This window comes from Bombyx mandarina, chromosome 03, assembly GCF_030267445.1.
Source record: "Bombyx mandarina strain Sakado chromosome 03, ASM3026744v2".
NCBI lineage: Eukaryota > Metazoa > Arthropoda > Insecta > Lepidoptera > Bombycidae > Bombyx > Bombyx mandarina.
Window position 1 is genome coordinate 2,629,523 of NC_143210.1, and position 13,186 is coordinate 2,642,708.

The 13,186-nt window shown below is 34.9% G+C and overlaps 1 protein-coding gene across 1 annotated transcript in view; it reads left to right on the plus strand.

The window, feature by feature from the left end:
* Positions 1-2,714: 2,714 nt before the first annotated feature.
* The window catches only part of Inos (Inositol-3-phosphate synthase), a 29,465-nt gene continuing 18,993 nt past the window's right edge, over positions 2,715-13,186 (plus strand). The window contains exons 1-4 of the mRNA XM_089736749.1: positions 2,715-3,068; positions 4,039-4,211; positions 5,017-5,129; positions 5,680-5,837. Of these exons, the coding sequence (XP_089592875.1) occupies positions 2,949-3,068; positions 4,039-4,211; positions 5,017-5,129; positions 5,680-5,837 (564 nt within the window). The 5' untranslated portion in view covers positions 2,715-2,948. The remainder of the gene's footprint in view (positions 3,069-4,038; positions 4,212-5,016; positions 5,130-5,679; positions 5,838-13,186) is intronic.

Sequence of the window (13,186 nt, forward strand, 5' to 3'; positions counted from 1 at the left end):
AAAGTTGAGGTGAAGGTCAAGTAATTAGTTTAGGTATATTTGGATGTGAAATTTAAAAAGACTATTCGGGATGGATCCCACCTGAATGGTCTTATTAGGAATTCACCATTGTTTCTCTGTAATCTATATAAATAGCAACACGTAAATCTAAATTGAATGCGCTATGAAATTTATATAACATTGTTTTCGCTTGACCAGCCAGTCCATACCTGTCTGTATATCTTGTTATTGCCAGTCCATTTTGCTATTATCAAAAATTGCTCACTTACAATTTTGCAATGTAATTTTATTCGACTGTTTTATCACTAGTTGTCTTCTTATAACTAAGTACATATATGTAAAATTTTTATTAAAAATCTAACTGTGAGTTTTATAGTATGTACTGAATTTTCTTTTTTTTCTTTTTATTATTTCGCTTTAAAATACTGTTTGGAATTCAAATTTATGATTGAAATTCATAAATATAATTTTAAAGTACCTACTTATATAGTCAAATTGTCAAAGTTAAGGCTTCATATGGTTGAATTTAAGATTACATTTGGTTTTGGTTAAGTTTTGGTTAACATTTTTATTAGTCGACCCCTATCCTAAACTGAATTAAGAAACTGTTCCTTAAAGCAAATTGTAAAGCATATCATCGTCACTATCAAAAAGTACCTTGTTTTATCTCTTTTCATACCACTCTAGATCATTTAATGATATAGGCTATTCCGCTAATATCACGATACCATGACAGTTTGAAAATTTATTTGCAAATTTAGAATCTCTTGATAAGACCTTTGAATAGTAACGGTTCGGGTCGGTACGGTTCGGTTTCCATCGGAACGTTCTTACTGAAATAAAAAATCATCATGAGGAAATCTAAAAAATAAATCTAGCAATACTGCTTAGGCTGATTGCTATTGAGATGTTTAGGCGGGAATTCAAGGAGTTTAAGTTTACGACTTATTTCATTTTGTGATTAGGTGTTTTTTGAGGTTTATAAAAAGCTCTGGATGTGGAAATTACATCTATTGATACCGTTGATTTCATTATATTCAATTAAATTTCGTAATTAATTTCATTCCTATAAACGTTTTCAAATTAATGAATATTTCATCTGAGACATAATTTAATTATAATTCAATATGAGACATAATTTTGGTCTTTGTCACGCAAAGTTTCATAGTATGTGCTATGTTTCCTTTGCTTATCTAAGTGAAACAATCGCCCAAAAATAATTTAAATGAATACCATAAAAATAATATTTATTAATGTGTACCGGTAAAACGGGGTGATTAAGGGGGTTAAGAGATTAGGTGTGTCGGTTATTCCATGGATTAATGAGGTGGATACCCTCACTCCGAACAAATATTAATATATTTTATTATTACTTAGACATTTTTGTCCACCTCGAGATTTCATTATTCTTGTTACATGTCTGTGCAAAACCGACTTAATTATGTTAAATCGCTTAGCTATTTCAACTAAAGACTTATTCCCAATTCCATAGGCTTCTATTGCTGTTTTTAATATTAAGGGATCATATCTCTTATAAGGCTTTGCACTCTTTGATACGTATACGCGAGGCATATCTAAATATAGAAAACAATACGTAACTGATAATAATATAAATACTTGCCAAGCAATAAAATATCACAGCATTGATAATTTTGAATAAATGTTCTAGACAAAAACATCATGAAGAAACCAGATTCTTACCAACACATTTAAAAAAGATTGTTATAACTACATAGACAACCCGACAAACCCATACTTATTTATACTTAGGTCGTTCCCATTTAACTTACTTTCATCCCAGTTGACGCCTTTTTCGTTGTTAATTGTACCTGAGACGTCCCCATTATTCCCAAAAACAACAGATTTTTACATGTGTTTTTATATTATCAAAAAACATTAAAACCAATAACAACTGAGACTTACCTTTAATATATATGATGGTTCAAACACTAAATAACGTTTCTAATTCACAGTCGTCTTCTATTATTATCAAATAAATAAAAGAAAGCAAAGTTTCTAGCACTAAAATAATTACCTATCACCACAAGAAGTTAATTTGATTTTTTATAAGTTAGCAGCTATAATCACGCATATTTAGAGTTGTTTTGTAAACTTATTTTTTCTCCATTCACCCCTCAATCCCTAATCACCCCATTTTACGATAACTACTTAAGTGTACCTACATAAAGGGATCTATGATATAAATGTATGTTTAATCTATGTGGACTTTTTGGCGGGAACGCGAGGAGTAAAGTTGTGTGATTTGTTTTATTTTGTCTATTTAGTGTTGCTTCAGATAGAAATGTGTAATAATAACGGTGGTTTATTAACTGTTTAATATCTGTGAAAGTGCACAAATGTGGGAAAATGAAACAAAGCCGTTGGACGTAACTTCTCTAAAAAAAATTTTATTGCCCTTGTAGGCAGACGAGCATATGGCCCACCTGATGGTGAATGGTTACCGTCGCCCAGGGACTTCAGCAATGCCAGGGGCAGAGCCAAGCCGCTGCCAAAAATCTCTGTAAATGATTACCATTTTATTAAGATTATATTTCATCTCATATCATTTCATTTAATTTCACCCCAATTGATTAATTTCTTAAATTAATCATCTTCACTTCATTTCATTTCACTCCTTATTATAATTTTTCATACCTATTAATAATAATATAAATTAAAATAAGTCATGACTTAAAGGTCTTAGTTACCAGGTCATAAAATCCCATAGAAAAATAAAATGTAATTCACTGAACTCAGGTCTTGTTGTTTACTAAAATTGTTTAAAATATCCAGGATAATTTCAATATTTTAGTACCTACCTGGTATAATTTGTTTTGAGAGTAGCGTATGTAAAATCGTTGTATTTATTAACGATTCCCTTACAACTCCTACCATAATACGTTTGTATACGTTGTGGTATTTAATTTACCTATATAAACTAATTCGAGATGGAAAAAACACCAAATTTGGTTATAGTCAGTCCGAATGTGAAATATTCGGATGATTTTATTTACGCCGATTACGAGTATAACGAAACATTAGTGAAAAAAATCGACAATCAGTTAGTGGTGAGTTATATTTTATTCAGAACGGACTTACAGCGTTATTTTTATTCAAAACACGCTGTTGCCGGTATTTAACTTTAAAGGTATGTTGCAGAAAGGTAGAAGTAGAATACAACCTTTGTAGGCAGCGGCTTGGCTCTGCCCCTGGCATTGCTGAAGTCCATGGGCGACGGTAACCACTCACCATCAGGTAGGCCGTATGCTCGTCTGCCTACAAGGGCAATAAAAAAAAAAAAAAACCATACTCATAAAATCATAGTATTTTTGTCTAATACATTAATCATTATTAAATTGCGGCATTTTCTTCAGTTTGATGAGTCATATACATATTTAAAATTCCCTTTTTTCCCATTACTGAGTTGTTATTATATTTTTTCCGGAGTTTCGTACAGTAAAAACAGTTTTACGACTAGAAAACTAGGAAAATACTCCAAAATTATTGTTATTATGTTATCGCTACTAATAGTTTAACTCTTTAGTTATGTCTAAGACATGAGTGGATAAATGGGATATGACACGATTTGTTAATTTTGAGAAAACAGGCAACAAACTTTTTTTAATTTGTACTTTTTCTTTGTACATAACTCCTTCATCTGCAGATGAAATTTCTAAAAATAGCCTGTAAACCTGTAGTTTTAAGGTCTAATATGGTTTATAGGCACAACACCTTCATTCAATGTAAAAACTCAAAATCATAAAAATGGTAATTAAACCCTTCATCCACTTATATTTTCATTTATAATTTCATATACTTATGTTTCAGTATTTTATTCCATTTAATAAATACTCTTTTGGAAATTTATGAACTGCATAAGTCACTGTTTGGCTTGGGTCTTCATTAGCCACATTATAGCAAATTAAATAAGATTTTTAGACTAATACAATTCTTTGAAGTGAACATTAAAATAAACCAGAAAAATGTTTTTAAATTTTTTGATGTGAATGATCAGTTTCAATTAATATTACTCTATAGGCACAGCCGTACAGCAAAACTTTGAGCATTAGGACTCAGCGTAAAGTTGGCAAAGTTGGAGTGATGCTAGTGGGATGGGGTGGCAACAATGGTTCAACATTTACTGCGGCTGTTTTGGCCAACCGACACCAGTTGTCCTGGAACACAAAGAATGGCTCTCTAGATGCTAATTGGTTAGAACAGATTACTTTTGTATCCTTACTAGGTAGTGATCATACATCATCAGAGGCTGAAGTATGAATGTAGTTTTACATTAAACAATTTAAACATCTTTTGAGAAAATATACTTGGATAAACAAGGTAATTTACTGAACTCAATTTACATCAAGGCAATTTACTGATCTCACAATCTATACATTACTGTCACCTTGAGGAAAAATTAGTTATGTTTGTTATGGAAAAAATTTAAAGAAGGTGTTGAGCGGTTGGGACAACTGTAAACAGTAGAATTAAGTCTGTGACCCTATCTCTTAATGCGACAGGGGTGGCGGCGTTCAAGTTGGTGGTACCCACCTGTTTGGGTTTAGGACATGCCTTACCACCAGTAGATGCTTGTCTGCAATCTTAGTATACTGGTTTAATGCTCAGTGATTACTGTCGCCCATTCTCTGCTAAATCTCATTATGCACACATGAGAAGAAATGTTAATCAGGTCTGACAGTCAAATTTGCTGTCTATGGGCTTAGATAATTTCTTAATGGACCATATGCTATCAATTTGTTTATCTATATATTGTTTTTGTGGTATTGATCTCTTGTGCAATTTCAACTTAATGTCTATTATAACTACTTATACTGTATTTCTTCGTTGTTGTTCCCTCATTACTGAGGATCGCAACCACATGTATGCAAATTTTTCCATGAATATCGGTCTGCTGCTGTCATGCTGTTTTTGAGCTTCAGATACCACTCAACAACAAATGGGTTGTCAGTTTATCAGGAACAGAAACAACTCTGAAATAATTTTTCATTCTCTAAGGTTTGGTTCGATCACACAAGCATCGACTGTGAGACTGGGGATAGATGAAAAAGGGAATGATGTGAATGTGCCAATGAACAGTTTACTGCCAATGGTGAACCCTGATGATCTATGTAAGTATTTTTTCTTCTTCATCATTTCACTTTTGATGGGAGTGGTTTGGATCTTGGTGAGGCCGATCTGATGTGTTCTAAGCCCTGGTCACCACTCTGTGCTCAAAGCCATTCTGCTACACTCATTTAGGGGGCTTCTGATCCCAGTATATATATAGTATAAGTATAGTATATAGCTAAAACATAGTATATAGTTATAAAATTGTATACAGTTTTTAAATAATCTCTCGTGACACATAGACATAGAACTAGACAGGTTTTTACTGTCTCTACTGCTCCACTGCTATGATGGCCAGCTTTCGAATTCCACAAAAAGGCACTCATTTTTATATTAATTATGTACTTAATGTTAACTAATGACACTTCCACAAAGAAGGAATAAAATGTAATAAAAATCAAACCTGTAGAGTATAATAATAATTATGTAAAATTATTGTACAATTGAGTCATAGACTTCAAAGTCTCGACCAGTTTAGGTAACCATTTAATACCAATGGACATAAGGACTTCCATCTGTGTAAAAAAACAAAGTGATCTTTTTTGTACACAGTTATTGATGGCTGGGACATAAGTCCTCTCAATTTGGCGGAGTCGATGGCTCGAGCTAAGGTCCTCGATTATGATCTGCAGCAGAAACTGAAAAAGGAGATGGCCACTATGAAGCCGAGACCAGCTATTTATGATCCTGACTTCATTGCTGCGAATCAGGTGTGTAAATTAGCAGATATACCATTGCTTACCAGAGTTCTGAACTCGTCGTGGCCTAAAGGATAAGACGTCCGGTGCATTCGTATCAAGCGATGCACCGGTGTTCGAATCCCGCTGGCGGGTACCAATTTTTCTAATGAAATACGATTGACTTCCACGGTGAAGGAATAACATCGTGCAATAAAAATCAAACCCGCAAAATTATAATTTGCGTAATTACTGGTGGTAGGACCTCTTGTGAGTCCGCACGGGTAGGTACCACCACCCCGCCTATTTCTGCCGTGAAGCAGTAATGCGTTTTGGTTTGAAGGGTGGGGCAGCCGTTGTGACTATACTGAGACCTTAGAACTATATCTCAAGGTGTGTGGCGCATTTACGGTGTAGATGTCTATGGGCTCCAGTAACCACTTAACACCAGGTGGGCTGTGAGCTCGTCCACACATCTAAGCAATAAAAAAAAAGAGTTATGAAATATTGTTAATACGATTTTTAGGTTCAACGGATACAGTTTTGTTTGATAGGTAAAAATTGCGTTTATGTCTTGCTCTAGGTATTTTTTTTTTATATGATTGTGACATGTGTTCATCAACTTTAATCAACATTCTAGTGTTGTTATACATGTATTTTATTAATGTGTTTATAGTTTCAATTTCTTTCACGTAACGAGAGAAACTAAGGTGCAACACTAACTTGCAATGCGCATCATACTTGACTGCTAGTTATTTTGATTTTCGGTTTCTATCTATCATCTTACGCTTCTACCTTCGGCGTATATAATCTCAATATATGTTTATTTTCTTGTTGGTCTTTAATTGTTTATATTAGTAGGATATGGTGAGCAGAATTTAATACATAAAATTGTATCAACAATGGCGTCAATAGTGTAATAAACTTCGATTGATGGTAACCGAGCATGTGACTTACCTGACTGTAAGTAGTCTAGCTCATGGACATCGGCAATGCCAGGGGCTGAGCTAAGCCGTTACATACAGCTGAAGACTACACACTTATTTAAAAAAACTTTTTGGCCTGTTCATGGGTCCTAAGAACGAAATGATAAGCCAGTTGCATTTCTCAGTAACTTATTAATTAATGTACAGCATGACGTCTTGATCTTCTCAGTGGGTCGCGTTTTTTTTTTTTTGGTTAGATGGGTGTACGAGCTCACAGCCCACCTGGTGTTAACTGGTTACTGAAGCCCAAAGACATCCACAACGTAAATGCGCCACCCACCTTGAGATATAAGTTCTAATGTCTCAAGTATTTACTTGGGTACTTACAAGTATTTACAGGGCGGGGCAGCCGTTGTAATATACAAGAATATATCACAACGGCTGCCCCGCCCTTCAAACCGAAACGCATTACTGCTTCACCGCAGAAATAGGCAGGGTGGTGGTACCCATCCGCGCGGACTCACAAGAGACCCTACCACCAGTAAAAGTTTCCGATCGGGTGGTAGATTTTGCGAAGCACTGCTATTGCTAGGGTTAGTGTTAGCAACGTCGTCAGGTTTGAGCCCCGTGAGCTCACCTACTTATTAGGGTTAGGCTGAAATAGCCTCTCAAGGTCATCAGCTTAGGTAGAAAAACAAACAAAATAACGTCTTGGATCTAAAAAAATTATGTGAAGATGGCGAGTTGATGAGAATATTAATGATATACCTACGAAAAAACGTGAGGCAGGTTTTTCACAATAATAATAGCAACGTACATAATAATATTATTTTTGTATGTAAACGATTTCTCTTTCGTGATCACTAACCACCAGTTAGAGTGTGGGCTCTCGTCGTGAAATGTCTGCGATTTCGATTTAAAAAAATCGATATCCGTAAAAATATTTTGGTTCGTACACTTAATTTCAAAGGGTTAAAACCTTTTTATTTTGAGCGACAATTTTTTAACTTTACAGAAGAGCCATTTAAAAATTATATAGGTAAAAATGATATCATAACAAAAAACTTCTTCAGCTATTTGAATGAAGTAAACTAACCTCTTGTGAGTCCGCACGGGTAGGTACCACTGCCTTACCTATTTCTGCCGTGAAGCAGTAATGCGTTTCGGTCTGAAGGGTAGGGCAGCCGTTGTAACTATACTGAGATCTTAGAACTTATATCTCTAGGTGGGTGGCGCATTTACGTTGTAGATGTCTATTGGCTCCGGTAACCACTTAACACCAGGTGGGCTGTGAGCTCGTCCACCCATCTAAGCAATAAAAAAAAAAACTAAATTGAAGTTCTATTAAAAACATCGAGCAATTGATGCTAATACTAAATAAAACGCACCCTTAATTGCAAAGATAAATGTCGCATAGGTATTAAGCGAAATGTCGTTTAAGCTTTTCATCCCTCGATATTATTCAAATTCAAATTCAAAATCATTTATTTCAACTTGGATGTCATCAAAAACACTTGTTGAATGTCAAAATTATATATAAAATTAATATAATAAAAATTATATAAGTATAATATTAATAATAAAAATTATATAAGTATAATATTAATAATAAAAATTATATAAGTATAATATTAATAATAAAAATTATATAAGTATATTCGCCGAAGTTTGATTTTAACAAAATAAATAAACGTAGGTTATATCTCTTATGGAAATATGTAGTTTTCGTGTCATACGACGAAGCAACTCGCCTTTAGAGAATCCCATTGTATTCCACACACAATACATCTGTTTGAAAAGGTTATGGATTCCGGTTTTAGAGCGTTCGAAAAATCGATACTAATGTAATTTTCTACTTGTTACTTTGCGCATGCGGTCATCTGTGACGTCAAATTTTATTGTTTAAAGCGTCATAAAATCTGTTACGAGTGTGAGTATAGATAGGACTTTTTAGATTTGTAGGCCGAGACTTAGGCCCGGTTCCAAAAAATAACGAATCGTCATTGTATTATAACAACTTACGTAATCATGCTACCAATACGTAGCCGTATATTAGCGTTCCACAACTATTTTACTTGCCGCGTTACCTACGAGCATCCGTCGGCGCGCTGCTTACTAACGAATCCCTCTGCGTTTCGGTAATGCAAATGATTGTGTTACAAAGATCCTTTAGAAATAAAACTCTTTTCAAAATACATAAGTTTTTATTAGTATTTTTACATAAATATTTTAAAATAATATAAATTAATTGTAATTCATCACATATGTAATTTTATTTGAACATTCACAATTTAAAAACAGTTACTTTAGTTTTAACTGTAAAGTGAACAAAACGCCATGAAGAGACAAAGGAAACGCCAGATGTCGGCCGGACCGCGCCAAAATACCAAAAAAAAGTGATAAATTGTAATGTAAGGGAGATATTCCATGATTCCTAGAATTAAAATAAACTAGTAAATACTATTTTCATGTAATCACTTGTTAAATAGTTAACTACTTCATAAAATACCAATTAACAGCTGGCATTAAAAATACGAGCCTGGTTCCTTTTACCTTTAAAAAAGGATAAATTTCACCTAACAGTAATTGCACAGACTGCTTGTCGAGCCGAAATCTTAGTTGAAACTCCTGATTATCGAGCTCTGAATAATAATTGATTCTTGTTTTATACACTCTATTACTTCGCGTATCATCACTTGAATCGTCGCTTGAATTCAGTAACATTAAAACTTCGTTATCACTTTCTGAACTCGACATTTTAAAAGAAAAAACACAAACACAAAAATTCCAAAGCACAACCGAACAAAATCGGTAGGTTAAAAAATGCTCTACGCGTCGTAGTTGTGACAGCTCACTGACATTTCTAAAATAATATAGGAACACTACAGACAACAGTCTCCATACAAAACGCAGTACGAACCGTTATGTTAGCCCTCCCATCCGTTAGTAGCAAGTCATCAGTAATTTTAAAAACGAGTCGTTTTTATAGGAACTATTTGGTCCTACGATTCGTAGATATTGTAACGGATCGTAATATAAAACGATTCGTTTTTTGGATATTGGAACCGGGCGTTAGCGGTGACTCGGGCTTTGGTGGTGTCTGTGAGCGACGCTGACTGCTTACCATTAGGTGGGCCGTATACTTGACTGGTTAGAAAAAAATTATGAACAAATATCTGGTAACTTTTTATGCTTCGTTATGTGTTTTGAATTAAGGAATTTGTAGTTTTTTCTTCATTCCTTTTTTTTCCTCTATCTATTCGCTGTTAGCTTAAGATGCTATACCAGCTACGCCTGGACGGTTAGATGAGCTCACGGGCTCAATCTGAGCGAATTTGAGCGAAAAAAGCAGTGCTTCGCAGAATCTACCACCGGATCGGAATCGTGACTCACTGAGAAGATCCGGCGAGAAACTCAGTGGGCTGTGTCTATTGGTTAGTTCGCTAGTGGGTAGTTAGGACGGTGACCTGTGCTTGAGGGTCCTAAAAGCACCTAATGTGAATCTGGGGGATCCGAAAAGACACGTTTCTGGCGATGGCGGCTTTGTGTTGCCCCGTCGCGATCGAATAAGATCATTAGCTCGTATTCTTTCTAACGGCAGCGTTCACATTGTGATGTCTAAGCATGTCTACTCCGTATAAAACAATGAGCATGTATAACATTCAATGCAAAATAAAGTTTATTAACATAACGTTAAAATTCATATTGAATCAATTACATAGTTATTGTTTGTTCTGTTTTCGAAATACACTGAAGGATGCAATTTCTACAGTCGTGCTCGTGAAACTGGTTTCGTATTGTGTCTGTCGGGACGGTCCCAGGGCCTGTTTGTTTTTTTTTTTTGTTTTTTTTTTGTTGTGGTAACGAATGGGAGATGCGCTCAAAGCAAAATCGACTTTACGGCGTATGGCACGTGGTCGCGTTTTCGATCGTTCGCTTAGCCTTAGCACCATATAGAACTATGTTCGTTCTTGTTGATGTTCGCTTTTATGGTTTCTAGGAACGGGGAGTTGTTTTGAGTTTCGATTGAATTACACTGTTTTATTGTGGAGACTATTAACAAGTTTTTTCATTAAATAAAAATATTTTTGGTATTGTATATACAGATTCTTTTTTTTAATTATTATTGCCCTTGTAGGCAGACGAGCATACGGCCCACTTAATGGTCAGTGGTTACTGTCGCCCATGGACTTCAGCAAGGCCAGGGACAGAGCCAAGCCGCCGTCTACCGTATTACCGTATTTTTCCATTATTATTCCGTAGTATTCTTCTAGATATTTATAAATTAAATTATTGTAATTGAAGAAATAATAATGGATTATTAGAAATTTTCAATGATTTTCGATCAGCAAGAAGTTATTAGTATGTCGGAGAAGCCACAATTATTAACACCATCGTCAGACATAGAGGCGAATAGGGTGATCGGGCTAAGATAAATATTGAGTACACCAATCACGTTTGTTGTCTTAGATCAATTTAGAAATCTTCTTTTGACGTTAGCAAATGAAAACGAATGGCATTTTTTTGGATGAAGGCACCGCTCTTCAAGAAGGCTGGTTGGTAAGTGTGATGGCGTCTATGCGCCTCCATCGGCTAGGCTCTGTCGTAGCGCGAAGTTAGCCAATTTCCGACGATACCGCAATCGTACTGCCATCTCTCGGGAATCGTGCTGCGTTTGGTTCAGTTAATGAACGTCTCCGACAAGTAAATGAAATCGATGCGTTTTTGGCCACACTAAATTAGCATAAAAGGTTTTATTTTAAATAAAAATATCACGGGCTGAACCTGAGAGAATTGCTGAAAACACTGGCCCTAGCAAGAGCAGTGCTTTGTTGAATCTATTACCGGATCGGTATCACGACTTCAAACCCACTGAGACGAGAAACTTAGTGGGTTGGAAAGCGTTCAAAAATTAAGATCTCTTCTAATTCTAAAAGATTTCCAACAAATCTACTCGAATATACATATATTGATAATTTTACTATTAAATACTGAACAAACAAATGTAACCTCGGATCTTGATAGGTAATATTACGGTTTTACATAACAATAAAACCGATATTATGTGCCGAGAAGGAAAACATACAGCATTGTATTATGAAGAAGCAGTGTGTACTTAGCTTAAATTCCTTGTCTATGTCCAACCATAGACAGTCAATTTAGTTCCATCTTTAGCCGCTAGGTCCTGCCAGCAAGTATAAAGGAAGCGCAGCCATCTTTGATCTTCATAGTCTTCACCAGGAAGAACTTCTTGCAATGCTGTATGTTTTCCTTCTCGGCACATAATATCCGTTTTATTGTTATGTAAAACCGTAATATTGATGTGCCTTTGGAAAACATACAGCATTGTATTATGAAGACGTGTTTGTTATCTGCTGGTGAAATTATTAAGCACAACGCTATGATGAAATAGGTAAAGCCATAATAAAATTATGAAGCGCAATGATAATATGTTCATAATTTATATAATTATTAAATCGAAAAAACACAGTTGTTAACTTCCATGTTAATTCAATAATTAAAAAATATTTATAAGTTTGTAATAAACATTTATCTTGTATATACAAGAAAATGTATAAATTGTATAACTGATGTATAAACATCATGTAGGAGTAAATGTTTTGAAAAAAAAGAATCGTGAGGATCTTTAGGAAGCTCTATTATTCGGCAATAATTATTGTAAACGTTTGGATGATTTGCAATTGCCTTTAGAAAGTATTTCGTCCATTGGTTCATTATCAATCCATCTCAGAGGCTACTGCTGATCTACAACTTCTTAGAGATGCGTTGATGCCATTACCTCGTAAGGTTGAACGAAGACCAGTTTCCAATTACATTACGTGATGCCGCTTTTGTGACAACACACATAGTTAGAAAAAAGTCCTTACGAATCTTACTGGGCATGTCTTTAGTTTCATGTTTAGAAAGCACTTATGCAGAATAATGACGAAAATGGATTTCAATTTTAGACCCAAAGACTGGTATCAGAAAGATGTTTTTCTCTGTTATTAAAGAAACTGTCTTTAGAAATGTTGAGCAAAGTAAGGTCATTAACTCTGCGTCCAGTAGCCAGCAACATGGTTGTTGGTGTCCTTCAAGCTACATTGAGGCGTGATCTGGTGGCTGGGTTTGAAGAAAACCAATTTAGAACTATTCTCGGATCTCATGTGAATGGGACTACACTTAGTAAAATTGTAATAAGTAGTTGAATTTTGTTTAGCTATTCCGATGCCTTTTTTTTAGAATAGCAATTTTTATTAGAGAGCTTGAGAATGTTTGCTGTCCTACATGTATTTCGCCCACAGAAATGCTTTATGATGCAGAAGGATTGTTTTATAGGCAAAATTTTCTTTTTGGAAAAGAAGAAAGAATTTGGCAACATTTGCAGACTTAGGATCAATTTTAAAAATGTAGCACCATATGCACCATCTTCTAGTTGCTGGTAAGTATGCTGAC